This window comes from Lutjanus erythropterus, chromosome 17 (genome assembly GCF_056507025.1).
Source record: "Lutjanus erythropterus isolate fLutEry1 chromosome 17, fLutEry1.hap2, whole genome shotgun sequence".
NCBI lineage: Eukaryota > Metazoa > Chordata > Actinopteri > Lutjaniformes > Lutjanidae > Lutjanus > Lutjanus erythropterus.
In genome coordinates this window covers 17,471,896-17,486,975 of record NC_139333.1, presented here as the reverse complement: position 1 = coordinate 17,486,975, position 15,080 = coordinate 17,471,896, and the positions used below count along the sequence as shown (strand labels likewise).

The 15,080-nt window shown below is 38.2% G+C and overlaps 1 protein-coding gene across 1 annotated transcript in view; it reads left to right on the top strand.

Moving 5' to 3' along the window:
- The first annotated feature begins 4,993 nt into the window (after positions 1 to 4,993).
- Positions 4,994 to 15,080, top strand: part of LOC146312053 (rho-related GTP-binding protein RhoN-like) — a 46,145-nt gene continuing 36,058 nt past the window's right edge. Inside the window, exons 1-2 of the mRNA XM_084740751.1 lie at positions 4,994 to 5,351; positions 7,524 to 7,611. Of these exons, the coding sequence (XP_084596877.1) occupies positions 5,247 to 5,351; positions 7,524 to 7,611 (193 nt within the window). The 5' untranslated portion in view covers positions 4,994 to 5,246. The remainder of the gene's footprint in view (positions 5,352 to 7,523; positions 7,612 to 15,080) is intronic.

The following is a 15,080-nucleotide window of genomic DNA, read 5'->3' as shown; positions in this document are numbered from 1 at the left end:
AAAAAGCTTTTATTTTAAAAGCCAAATCTTGTAACTTCCTGTGTTTTCCTGCCTGTCTGCGGTGTGATCGACGCAGCTGGAAAAGTGACCGATCCGTTTTGTTGGCCAAATGTGAGTCAGAGCGCTGCGGAGAGTTTCAAACCCCGGACACTGGAGCAGCCTACTGGGAGGAGGAAATGGGATTATTTGAGGACACAGCTGGAGGAAATACATGCAGCTGCAGTTCAGCTTCCACTATGCTATTTAGGAGTTATCATATAATGATGATGTGGTATGTACAGATGTGGATGAATTACATTCTCCAAATCTAAAGAGAATATATTCTATTCGATTTTACATATGGAAGCCAATATGAGGGGTGTTTAACCCCCGTATCCCGATAAAAGTTTCTGGCATTTAATAGTTATTTATGACAAATTAGATTCACACAATAAAGAGACAAAATAAATAAGCATTTATTTTAGAATGACACATTTCTAATAGAAAAATAAAGAAATTCCTGATGTCTTTAAGGCCTTTAGAGCCCATGGACGTTTTAAAACACCTGACACAACTGGACAATTGATATTAGAACACACTTACAGATGCCTTTATGACGGCAAGTCACTTGTTTCAAGTCACAGTCATCTGCAGTTACTCGCAGTCAAGTATGATTCTGGCAGGAGTTTCGTCCTCGTCCCAGATTTTATGGAGCAGGTTTTAGACATGACGTAAGAGTTGAGAGTCTTTGAGGACTTCCTTTAGGATCCAGTCAGGTCCAGAGGCCTTGTTGTTGCTCAGTTTTCTGCTGGTCCCCACCTCAACAGTGGTGTTTTGTGTCAAAAAGTCCAAGGAAAATTTTAAAAAACAGAAGGAAAAGACATTAATATGCTCTGCTTGGTGCTGGGGCAAACTAAAACCCAACACATCTACAGTATGTCATATTACCTTGATAAGGAAATGCCACTACGAGATGAAAGAACACACTTTATATAATATCATACTGACTGATTTTCCCAAATATCTGCATTTGTTTATTTGCTGTTTTTCATCAAGCTGTATCCAAAATTGGAAAAAATCAGTCAGCATGCCATTCTCTGAAGTGTGTTCTTTCATTTGGCAGAGACATTTGTTCATCACAGGTGTTATGTTCAGCTCGCTGAAGAGCATAACAAACAAAGGAGATCCACACAGTAACAGCTTTTAAAACAAATGATTAATTCATTAAAGATAAATCAACATAAGAAAACTAATGGTTAAATAAACAATCAGTGGTGTGGTGAAGGTGTTGGTTGCTGTGAGTGTGTGCTAACATAAACTAGAAGGAAATCAAAGCTAAACTAAACACAATCAAATCAAACAAAACCAAGGAAGGTGCCTGAAAGGTACCAGCCTTCCAGGAGGGAGAGAGAGAGAGAGAGACATATTTTAAAGGCCTGGATGCCCATTGCCTCCTTCAACAAAGATCATCCATCATTGGACTGGAGGGGACTGTATCTGGCTCCATCCATACACAGCCTTGGTGGCACTGAAGAGACCTGTGGTGTCACCAGTGTCAGCAAACCACTGGACTTCCGGGACCTTCTCCATCCACCTGTTGTTTGTCAGTTCTCTCACCCTGTGTCGTACAACTGCTTTTGCCTTGGAACGAGCCTGTTGTCAGCTGCTAAGGCCATAGAAGGCCTTATTTTTGGCACCTGGTGTCATTTCGATTGAACCAATCCTGATGTTTTCTGGTTCTGAGGCTGATTATGTCCCTGCTGGTCTCAAGGACTGCGGTCATGGTGTTGAGTTTTGGGAGGCTCAGTTTCTTTTGACTTCTTTGATTGTTGTTACAGAGCAAATCAGGCGGTGGTCAGTCCACCACTCATCTGTGCAGATCATGGCCTGCTGGTTGCATCAACATGGCTTACATCTGGTCTTAAACTAAGTAAGGCATAACATGTTGCTAAAAGTCTGTCCTAATAGTCACACTATCTAGATTTAAGCCTTCTTCTTGCCACGACTGGGTGTAAATCTTATGCCACTTTTTCTATACATCTTTTTCTGAATGAGGGCTGTGCAAGTCCGTTATGGCCTCTGTTATTTCTGTCCAACTCAACTGCTTCTTTACATTTGTAATTACATTGGACTGCTTGGGAGTCTTCTTGTACTGGCTGTACAGGTCCATTAATTTTCTTATCTCAATGTCCCTGAATTCACCTTTTCTTTTTCTTTCTTTCTTTGGTCCTCTGTAATGTTGCAGCAAATTTGCAAGACAGCAGGAGATTGTTAACATTCACAAGGACTTGCATCGCTAAGACCAGGCATAGTAAATAACAAGCTTAAGTTTGGTTGGTGCAACAATGTAAAGCCCATTCTAAAGATTTGTCTTAACAAAGACTGACTTAGCAGTTAGGCCCAGTGTTAGTAAAGACCAACTGGTGCAATCCATCCCTCGTGATTTTGACATCTTTGCAATCCTTAGCCTAGATCATGTAGCCCATGAGATGCAGCACTTGGATTGTGGGTGCATTTTTGACCTTATTTCTCTGCAGAAAAAGATTGATCAGGACACACTCAATTGTATTTGTAGTTTTGTTTTCAGTGGCAATGACTTGTTCTAATGTAACATACATACAGATTCTCACCCCCTGAAACTGTGGCTGCCTTCTCACCTTATTATGGTTGAGTCTGTCAAACAGGAAACAGTGAAGAACTAGTACACAATCTCATGGGCATCAGCTTATACACACACATATAACCACAAACACAGTCATCACACAGTGTGAAAATGTGGTAAGTGCTCTCAGATGCTCTGTTTTCCACACACACACATATGCAAATGGGGGAGAAGCACTCAGATCTTGTGCTTAAGTATAGGTTACAATACCTCAGTGTAGAAATACTCTGTTTCAAGTAAAACTCATGCATTTAAATCAAATGTAACAAGTTACTCCCCAAATAATAATATAGCCACAAGCAGCAATGAATTTGGATCAAGGGAGATTGCAAGGACTTGGATGCTTATAAGAAACAAGCATTGATAAAACACACAGCACACAATCATGCAGAGGTTGCCTTGACCTTTGGATCCCCAGAGAAGGTGACTTACAGACTTCACCACTGGGAGGACATGGTGTCCATACATCTTCTTACAAGTTCAGATCAGATGTGCAAAACTTGAACATTTTTATCTGTTTAAACTTACAAAAGTCAAAATGTTGCTGATATAATTCATTCAAACACCGAGTGAAGAAAAGTCATATCTGTCATATCTACAGCATCTCAGATAAAGGCAAATAGCTCCCCCAACAAATCTAAAACAACAAAACAAGGTCAGCAAAGTCTGTAGATGATACAATCTCATTTTCAGCTTCATCATTTTGATAAAATTTGAGAAAAATGTTATAAAAGTTGCCATTTTAATATAATGAATGAATATAATAATTAAAATGGTGAAAGAACATTTCTTTTACGCTCAGCCAATTTTCAGATGATTGCAAAAATGTAAGCTTCGTAAACAGCGCCACCTTCAGGTCAGTGAGCGTCATTTTTACCTGAGCAGTGGGTGGAATTCGCAACCCACCTGCCAGTTTTGGTGAGTTTTAGTTTGTGCTGCACAGACACTTTTAGCTGAGAAAAATGATGAAATGACAAGAAAGAAAGAATCATCTGGCGAAAAAACAATAAGGCGAAGCTGCTTGGACCCTTAACAAACAGCTGAATGACAATCAGCATTCTTTAATCTGTGCAGGTCCACACTTGTGGAAAATAAAATGCCTACTTCAGTTTGACCAGAAGATGGAGCTAAAGACTTGTCAGAGGTTAGTTGAGCCAAACACACAATCAATGACAACAACCTGTAACAATGTGAATAGTTAAATGAGAAATCAAAACGTAAGAGAATCATTGTGTGTATGAAATACACGTTTATCCTATTGTACTGTGATACTTGAATAATTGTGATAAAAATAAAGGACTGTAAAATATTTAGTTTACTATAATTTCATAAAGGTTTCACCATATTGTCACATTTTCTCCATCTGGATCATAGGATGATGTACAAAACCAGGATAATTAATTTATACAGAGCCTTGAAGTGAATAAACTGGGGGGGGGGGGGGAACAAAAAACATTAACTTTTCACCAAGACAGCCAGAGGAAAACCGGAAGTACAGGATCTGAGCTTCAAAGCAAAAGCAAAGCAAGCAAATTAATAAGTAAACAAATAAATGTGCTATTTTCGTTCGTTCGTTCGTTTTTTTGTTTATTAATTAATTAATTAATTAATTAATTTATTTTCCTCTTTCTTTTTCGTGTGTCTGTTAATTGCATATGCACTTTAACTGTTCCAGTTATGTTTGTTTTTTAAAAATTGTTGCTCAACTTTATTGTCTTCTTTCTTGTAAAATATAATAAAAAAAAAAGGATGATCCCAAAATTAATAAATAAAAGATGTTATGTTATTCATTCTTGTGTGTCCACCTAATCAAGTGCTACTGCTGCTTATTGTGGTTGTGGGCACATGACCACACCTACTACTATTTATTGGTGTTGGTACAGACAGGCACAGTGTGTGTGGGAAGGGTTTTTTGTTTATTTGTTTGTTTCTATAGCACTTTTAATATAAGAAATGAAGCCTTTATAACAAAGAAATGATATATACCGAGTTGTTTATGTAAAAACTGGGACAGAATGCCATAATTCATCTAAAATAAGAAAACGTTACGTTACGTAACGTTTGATAAGACAATCATTACATAATAAAGATATCAAGAAAAGTGCAACAAATCATAATAAACACTTTAACAAGAAAATAGAGTACATAGAATGCACAACATACAGTGGAAAATAAAACCAACTGAATAATAATAATAATAAAATACATATAAAATAGAATACCTAATGTATAAAATCATTTATATGTTGTATCCAACTATCAGTACTGTTAACTATTAGGGCTTCCTTGGGTTTTATTTTGAAAGGTCTTACAGGACGTTAGTTTTTATGTGCGCTCCTTCACAGGTGGGGTTGTCACATCTCACTTCACCGGTGGAGGAGCAGATGAGCTGGGCATTGCGCAGAGCATGTAGCCGAAACTCCGTCAGACTGTGGTGCTGAAGTTTCTGTGTGTGTTGGAACTGCCGTGATTTCTTCTGCAGGACAAACATTAAAACATTTTCAGCATTTTCAACATTTAGAGCGGCTCTTCGACTCTCAACTTGTCCGGAGCTAGATGTCAAGTAGGCAGCAACACGGAGCCACTCAGTGATACTCGGGGCGCGATGGAGAGCAAAGGATTACTCCGCTGTAAGATTGTGGTGGTGGGCGACGCTCAGTGTGGCAAGACGGCTCTCCTTCACGTTTTTGCCAAAGACTCGTATCCAGAGGTAAGAGACAGTATTTCATAAAGATAAACACAGGAGTGATGACTGCAGCACAGGTGCGTAAAGTCCCTGAAACCACCAGACGGCACGAAAAAGTCTCCATCAAGCCTGACATCTGTGAAACTTTAAAACCTGCTCATATCATATAAATTATTACTGGCAGCTGACTAGTTACACACAAGCTTTTACTTATTGATATGTATTTATTTGAATTTGGACAGTGCACATTTCTTATTGGAGCACTGTAAATTGGTGATTTCTTAAAAAAGATCTTGATTTATCGTAGAATGTGACGGTATCTTTTTTGTCTGTAATGATGTAAAAACTAGGTGAAATGAAAACATCTTCAGGTTTCAGACTCATTCACATTCAGTCCGCAGTTTCCACAGAAATTTGCCGTTTGTGCGCCTTTGCGCATCGCGCGCGTCAGCAGCTGATTACCGTCGGTCGTTGTAGGAGCAGTCCAGTCTGTACATAATGAAACATGTCTGGTTTTACCACAAAAACAACCAGTGAGCCGAAATACCCCTGAGCAACACGCTGAATCACACCTGCGTTTATAGATTTTGTGTTGTCAGATAGGGAGCCTATAATGATTCCATATGAGACCAAAATGTCTAATGGTGTTTATCATTATCAATCATCTATCAAGATAAACAAGTCACAAAATAATCTACTGGACTTTCTGCGAAGAAAACAGCTAAGCTAATCAATTTGAAATGATCAGATACAATAAAGGATTCAGAACAAATATTAATTTACTCCAGTTCTATTCAGTTTAGCAAAACTAGGTTTCAACTGAGCAAATCCAGATTTAAAATTAAGCACATTCCAGTTTAGTAAATCCAAGTTTAGTGATTAAAACCAAGATGAAAAAGATTTTAATCAATATGGAAATTAAAATAAATAAAGTATAAATTCGAGTGGTGTGGAAGTCTTAAAGGGAGGGCAAAACCAAAAACTTTAGACCGCTCTTTATTCCAACTAAGCATTACATTGTTTGCAAGCTAAAAAGTACAAAAATGCTTTATTGTTTGTTAGCTAGCTGAAAAGTTAACAAAAAGTTCCATTGTTTGTTAGGAAGCTATAAAAATGTTATATTGTTTGTTAGCTAAAAAGTTAAAATGTTTCCTTCTTTGCTATCCGCCTAAAAAGTTACCTAATATATTGTTTGCTAGGTAGATAAAAAAGTTAGTTAGCCTAGTTAACCTACTGATAATAACTCCTTCACACGATCCTTTGAGAAATACTTGTTGGCCAAATTATCAACTGGAGTGAAAGAAGCAAAACAAAACTCAGTTAGGCTGAGTTTGTCTCTTCACTTTCCTTGAGGAACTTGGGGCAGTTATTTTAAAAGTTAAACCTCCTCAAGTGTAAGTTAAAAAGTACTGGGCAGCATTTTAAATTGTTTAAGTTTAAACAGAATTAAATTGAATCTAATTTTAGAGCTAAAACTAAACTGAAGGCTAAAGAGAGGTTTAAATGTAATATCTCTTAGTTTTAATCTAGTTTAAAAGTTTGGTGCAACATAATTTAAAGTTAAGCCATGACTTAATCAGTTCTTGCTGGTGCAACCCAGCCTTAAACCTTAAATACTTTACAGCTAACATACACTGTTCAGTGTGGACATTTTGGACAACACCAGTTGTGATTCTGAATGGATACACATGAAGAATCTCATTTCATCTCATCTGTGTTGTGGTTTTGCCTCTGCTTACAGAAGGCTGATGACAATACATTTCCAAAACATTAGCAACAGCAATATTAAATTTAATTAATTTGCAGGTATGGTCTTGAAAATAACCAAAAACCCAAATGTTACCCAAAAGAAGAGCCACAGATGTGATGGGCTGAAATGTTCTCTGTACTTGTAGAGTTCGTGGAGTCGGTTGAAACTCTTGAACTGTTGAGGATAATGAAATCAAAGCTTGTTGACCTAAATCTCTGAATTCGGAAATAGGTCAAAGCTCAGAATTGGCCTCATCGACTTTCCGCGCACACACTATCTCATGCCTCTGATGTTCAAGAGTGCAGTATCATCTGCACCACAGCTGACAGAAATAATTAACATTTCCTTTTCTACCTCGCATTATCTTGATTTAAATCACGTCTTCCAATGTACACAACTCCCCTCTGAGCTTTCATCTAATTTTAGCCGCACGTGTCTCATTTCAGAATTATGTTCCCACGGTGTTTGAGAATTACACCGCCAGTTTCGAGATCGACAAACAGAGGATCGAGCTCAACATGTGGGACACTTCAGGTAAGACGTGTTCAGGGTTTGGTTTCATCCTTTGTTGTGGCAAGATTATCATGCCAATGTGATGAAGAAGCTACTGTAACAGGCTCTCCAGACTGGCAAACAGCTGACTCCTCAAGCGTTCAACAAGATCCAGGCTGTGGGCCAAAAACATTAGCAAGCACAACAAGAATGTGTCCGGATAATCTGCTGGGAGTACTACTGTATGTTTTTAACTAATTTAATTCTGTTTTAGACACAGAACTTGTCTGTGTTCAATGCAAATATAAACTGTTTTAAATTTTAAAAAGTTAATGTTCAGGCAGCCTTAAAATTTTAAGTTGACTGAATCTGAAAAGACAAGTTGAGGTTATTTTGTAATGAAATTGGCAACAAAATAAAACAAATAAACTTTTCAAGTTAAATAAACTTCATACTGCTCATTGTACTTCAGAAAAATGTTCAGTAAACTCAGATATTGAGTTGAACTAGCAACTCTTCAGTCACACACTGTAGATCTTTATAAGCAGGTTCAACTTAAAAATAAAAGTTCCTCTGTTGCTTTAAGCATGCAAGTATACTTAATTAAATAAAATAGAATTGAGCTTATTATTTCAAGTCAAAAGACTAGAGACCTTAAGTTGAATTAACTTGAGATTAATAAAATGTAAATATATTTATGTGAAACTAATGAAAAACATTAAAAATTATTTTTAAAAAGTAGTGTCTCAGGAGAACTTTGACTCTTGAACCATGTATCCTGGCAAGTCTCTTAATAAACTGGTCATGTTTCTTTAGAAACTTAATTTAATGAGTTGATTGAACAGTACTTTATTCAACTCATCATCACAAGCCGAAAGACTTAAAGTTAGACAAACTCATGTTTATGAGTTCTGAAGTGTTCTAAAACTAAATACTCAAAAATTTTAAGTTAAATCATCTCCAGTAAATCAAACTTGTATATTTACATCAAGTTAATGAGAAAAGATTGATTGATGTCTCTAGATTCCTGTCTGTAAGACTTTAATTCCTTCACGACTTTTGTGAACGTTGTAGAGAAATCAAGAAAATCTGTTTATTTTCATTATTTTCATATTTTCATTTATCTGTTTTGTTCATTGACCATTAACGACAGAAAAATGAAAAGAAAGCCTTTACTTCACTGTTAATTTGAAGAAAAGTCTATTAATAAGTTCTTCTTTTGTCTCTATATGACCATAGTGGGATAAAAAAAAAAAGTTTAGATATGCCTTTAAGACCCAGTAGACATTTTTCTTTTGTGAGCTGCTGACAAACAATGATAGTCTTTAAGTGTATCTAATTAGGGTTACTAATAACAGTTATTCTTACTGTCATTAATGTGCAGATCATTTTCTTGACTAATTAGTCGTTTCATCCACAAAATGTCAGAAAATTGTGAAAAATGTTGTTGTGTTCTGAAAATAACTACTAGAAATTATAAGTTTAATCAACTTGAATAAACAAAACTTCTGTATTTATATTAAGTTAATGTGAAAAGACGAGTTGATTCCTCTAAATTCCTGTATGATTTTTTAAATTATAGTGTTTATACCACTTAAGTCCTGTTATCACCTCCAGAGTTAAATTGACAGTTGTAGTTTGTTTTGAACAGCCCTGTGAGAGGATAAACAACTTGTCATTCAACACTTGCCTGCTCCAAGTTGCTGTCACAGCATAATCATCTGCAAAACTGGCAGCATTCAAGACTTTATTACAGCTACAAATTAGGCATCTGGACCAAATCCATGCAACATGGCCGGTTTTCTGGTGCTAAAACAGGTTCATCTCGTTGTTTTGAGTTAACAAATGTTGATTGCAGAGTTGTTTGACCACTGGTAGTGCTGATACCGCTTTGGGGCAGCTGTTCAAAACTGTAACGTTTACTCTAATATGTGCAGACGGATGTCGTAATGTTGATCTTTAGGCTCACAAACTTTGTATTTTGCAGCTCAGAGTCATTTTTGCATTTTTTCAGACCAGAGAGAGTCTGTGGAACAGTCAGATTCTTTCAGTCGATGCTGACTTTCTCCCTTTGTCAGCCTTTAGGCCCTTTCGCATTTCATTTCCACTTACATAACAACACCCAAAAACTTGTTCTCACACAGCCACAGAGAGCAGCTTAAATGCGTAGCGTTCCATTAACCTCCACCCATGCAGACATACAGAAAGACCAGCTAGACAAGCTGGAGATTAAGAGCTGCAGCTGCTGAGGCTGGTGCTGCCTGTTGGTTTGCAGTGGGTGAGGCCACTCCACTGTGTTTAAACAACACCCTCTGAAATTACCGGTTGTTTTCACGCACACACACACACCTTTCTCTCAATGGGTGGATAACAATTACACTAAAGGAGGGCTTAAACAGTAAATTACTCCACCAAACAAAAAAATTCAATTCATCTTTTCGTGTGAATCACGTGCCATTCAGGACGTGCTCCTAGGTATGAACGTGTGAATCTTTAAGAGTAAGATATAAGGTGTTTTCTCAGTATGGCTTTGCTAAACCATCTCCATGAATAAATGTAACAAAAATCTATTTCTATCTGTGCGCGTGCAACTGTGAAAGAAAAATAGGTATTACTTTTTAATAAGGAATACTTTAAAAAGGGTTTACGGGAGGATACACACCAGCCAAAGGGCTGCTTTACAACCTGGCAGCCCAAATACTGAATATATTAATGGCTTTTTACTGATTTATGAAGCAATAATTGATTTATTAGTGTTTATATAACTTTCCACTATAACTTAGAAAGTATGCTAAATTAGACTGAAAGTTGTGGAGATAAAAGGAGAGAAAGGACCTTTGGACAAGTATACTTATTTGACTTTTTGCAGAGACTTAGTTGATTAGAATAATACCACTACTCATGTCTGTACAGTAAATAAAGCTACACACAGTAGCCAGTTAGCTTAGCATACAGACTGGAAACAAGGGGAAACAGCTAGCCTGTCTGTGACTGCCTACAGGCACCTTTAAAGCTCACCAATTATCACATTATTTCTTGTTTATTTAAACAAATACTGATGTGTAGTGAACGATTTGTCACTGCAATTGGCCCAGAAATAGCATCGCATAACTGCCCATACATCCACAACTTGTTGTTTTTACATTTTGTTTTATGTATGGACTAAACAAACACAATATATGTGTTTATTTACTGTGTTCAGACAGTAACAAAGCAAATTTTAAAGGTGGCACGATTGCATACAAAGACAAGGTGAAAATCTGCTTTGCTTTGCTTTTTGGCATCATTTTCCATAACAGCATCAAGTTCCATAATAACCATTTTAATGTAGTTCAAGCGGTCTGACAGAGAACTAGACTTCTGCTACTACTTTGGCCAATCACAGGTCAGTAAGAAAGTTGATTGTTCAGTCTCATTTGCAAAATTTCAGTATTTGACAATCTGGGAATGAGAGTCAACAATCAACTACCTTTCGTTAGAATCGTGCACCGCCCCTTTAACCATCTGCAAGACATGCAAATAAGCATCTTTATCAAAATATCAAACTATTTCTTTAGTATTGTTAATTAGATTTCTGTCAAAAAAACAGACTTTGAAAGATTTTGAATAGATTATGGCAGGTGATTCTTGTCTGACCCGAGCTGGCTTCCTCCAGCTCTCCATGAGCCGCTGTGTGGAGACAAGTGCGTTGCCTCGCGGCGTCCCTGCAAGCTATTCTGGGTCTGTCTCTGGAGACAGGTGCATCGGCACCTACATCAGTATTACTACAATTCCCCCTGGTACCTGCCTCTTCTTACTAATGACTGAGCAGGAGGGATTACAGACGCTTGGCGTACATACAGGGGTGTGTGTGTGTGTGTGCTGCTGTAATACCCACGAGTTTTTAACTTGTGTTCTTACTTACATTAGCCATTTCTTATGCAATCACAGTTTTGTTTGAGTATGGTGTGTGTATTCACAGGCATGTGCAGGCATGCGTAAGAGACAGCCGGGCAAATGTTTGTTAGCATTCAGTTTGTCTGCGTATGTGCCGGTGTGTGGCATGCCAGTGTGTGCAGTTTGCATGACAGCATTCGGCAGTGGGAGTGAGGCCGTGGCTGAAACTCAGACAAACAAGTTTTATTGGAAAATCTGTTGTGTTTCCATCACCAAGTATCATAACAGTTTAATTTTGAGAGTTGGAGCTCAGAAGACAGGGTATGAAGCCACAATAACAGACTACATTGTGTGTGAAGTTTCAGACATACTATAATCACAACTCCCTATTCCCCCAAAACTGTGACATTGTATAAAACATAAATAAAAACAGAATGCAGCAGTTTGCAAAAACTTTTCAATCTATATTCAGTTCAGTGCAGTAAAAAGACAAGAAGACACGTAAGGTTCAAACTGATTAACTTCATTGTTTTTTCTAAATATGTGCTCCATCTGAATTTGATGATTGCAACACATTTCGAAAAAGTTGGGACAGACGTGTTTACCACTATTTATGTCACTTTGTCTTTTAACAACAGTAAGTGTTTGGGAAATGAGGACACTAAGCGTTTAAGTTTTTAAGTTACTATTTTTCACATTCTTGCTTGATATACGACTTAAAGTGCTCAAGAGTCTGGGGTCTCTGTTTTCAATGGGAGACAGGTCTGGACTGCAGGCAGGTCAGTCTAGTACCTGAACTCTTTTACTACGAAGCCACGCTGCTGTAACACGTGCAGAATGTGTCTTGGCATTGTCTTTCTGAAATAAGCAGAGACGTCTCTGAAAAAGCGGTTGTCTGTATGGCAGCATATGTCGCTCCAAAACCTGTATGTACCTTTCAGCATTAATGGGGCCTTCACAGATGCGAAGTTACCCATGATGCCATGGACACTAACACCCCCCCTCCATACCATCACAAATGCTGGCTGAGGACATGACGTCCATGATTTCCATAGACAATCTGAAATGTGGACTCTTCAGGCCACAGGACACTTCCTCTTTGTGTCAGTCCATCTCAGATGAGAAGATGCTCAGAGAAGTCTGCAGCGTGTCTGTATGTTGTTGATATTTGGCTTTCTCTTTGCATGATAGAGTCTTGCATTTGTAGCTGCAGTGACAAACAACCAACAACAGTTTTCCAAAGTGTTCCCAAGCCCACGCTGTAATATCCTTTATACAGTTGTGTGGGTTTTTAATGCAGCACTTTCTGAGGGATCAAAGGTTATGGGCATTCAGTGTTGGTTTTCAGCCTCTCCCCTTACATGCAGAGATTTCTGCGGATTCTCTGGATTCTTGTAATGATATTGTGGATTGTTGATGGTGAAATCCCTACATTCCTTTCAGTTTTGTGTTGAGAAATGCTGTTCTTAAACTGTTGGACATACAGCTTTCCATAAAAGTGGTGAACCTCACCTCATCGTGTGTGAAGGACTGATACTATCACCTGTTACCAGCTAACCTGTTTAATGTTCCAAACAGATGTTTTTGAGGCTTTTATTGCAAATGTCCCAACTTTTTTTTAAACATGTTGCAGATGTTAAATTCAGAATGAGTGTATATTTACCAAAAACACTTAAGTTTATCAGTTTTAACTGAACAAATCATTTCATTCTGTTTTTTATTTACATTTCACACAATGTTCCAACTTTTTTTGGATTTGGGATTGTATATTGCTGGCAAAGTGTTACCAATCGAGTGTCAAATTAATTCGGAAAGCGCCTTTTAACAAAACAGCTTTGTTGTGAGTGACTTCAGAGCACCAAAAGATGCAAACGCAGATGATAAAAGAGCACAAACAAACTCATCACAGATTTTGAGATATAAGGCCAGAGCTCCTGCGTGGATAACAGATAAGAGGGCTGAGTGTTGTTCAGGCTTACAGAGAGAAGCGAGTGTTAGGCGAGGTGCCAGAACGAGCCTCCGAGCTGCCCTCTCATTGTGCAGAAACAAACAGTAGATTTAATTAATCAGGCACTTGCTGTGTGACCAAACACTTGCCCCCTGTCTCCTTCATTCTTCATCTTGCTGCACCACCCACTGCCTCTTCACCCTCCCGCCTCTTTCCTCGGCATCCTTGCATGCTTGTTTTCAGACTCCCTGCCAAACTTAATTCCCCCCTCAGTCTCTTCTGTGTACATCTCTGTTGGCCTTCATTCTTCCCTCAATCTTTCTGCCATCTTAATCTCTTTCCTCTTCTGTCTTTCATGCTGAGTTGTTTGTGACACAGAGTCAGCATTAAGATGGAACAATGTGAGTCAAGTCTAGATTTAAAGTGCATCATTGGCCTTGGAAACAGCAGTTAACAAATAAGCAGCACCCCAAGGTCCATTTAGATGCTGTTCTGGAGCTTTTGAGCTATCACATGATCTTCCTCAGAGTTTGCACAGCTGTCATAGAATTGTAGTTCTGCAAAAATTAACCGCTTTAAGGACTTTAACCTGTGTTCAAAGAGTTTAAACTTTTGTCTGAAGAGAGTCAAGTGATTTTACTGCGACTGTGCCTGTTCTGCTGTTAAGTTGTATAAACAGATATCTACATATGAATGCTGAATCTGTAGGCAAGGAGCAAAATTTTGTTATAGCATGTGTTCGGTTTTCCGCTCAGTCATGTTTGAGAGGGCTGTGGTTGCATTCAGGTAAACAATCCGAGTGGAAAGCCAAAGAGACAGAACGCATTGGCCAAAAATGCAGCCTGAGAACCCACAGGCTGTCGTCTGATAGTGATTCAGCTTTTTTAGGTATATTCTGATATCTGTTGGCTTTACTTGAAGGCCTGAAACATTGGCCACTGCCCTCAGAGGCTAAATCCTTATCAGACGGTTCTGAGCTTGAACCTCCTTTTTCTCCCACTCTGTAGTGTTGCATATATATTAATTAGCAATCAGTAACTTGCAAAAAATGTGGTAATTTGATTAAACTCTAATTACTGTTAAAATATCATCATATTAAATGTACTAAAAGAGAAAAACCCCACCACAGCCTGTTCACCCTGCTGTCATCCGACAAGAGATATAAAAGTATCCACTGCTGTAGCACCAGACTACAGAGCAGCTTCTTTCCTCAGACTGCATGTGAGACTTAATTCTCCTTACTTCATCAAAATTAATAATTTATTATGTTTTGCCCTGCGTTGCCTGTGTGTATGTAGCATAAAGGGACCACAAACTCAGATGGCAACCTTGTAAAATGACCGTTAAACGAACCCCTGAATGTAAGAAAGACATACACTCCCTTCTATAAGACAAGACCTTCAGATTAGTTCACAATGCTGGTGTCACCTAAAGAAAACTAATTACAGAAATTGCCTCCTGGTGAATCTTGAGCCCTTCTGCCCCATGATAGCCCAGGATTCATGGGGCAGTTGCCTTCTTTGCCCCGTTGGTACTTCAGCCTTGAAATGACAGCATGCACAGGCCTGATAATCAGACTGAACTGTTTCACTTCATTATTCAGCCTGACACAGTGTCCATGTCTGTTTGGGAGGTTGCCATAACCAATCAGTAACGAGTGACATATCCGTCCTTCCCGTGTCCTTTT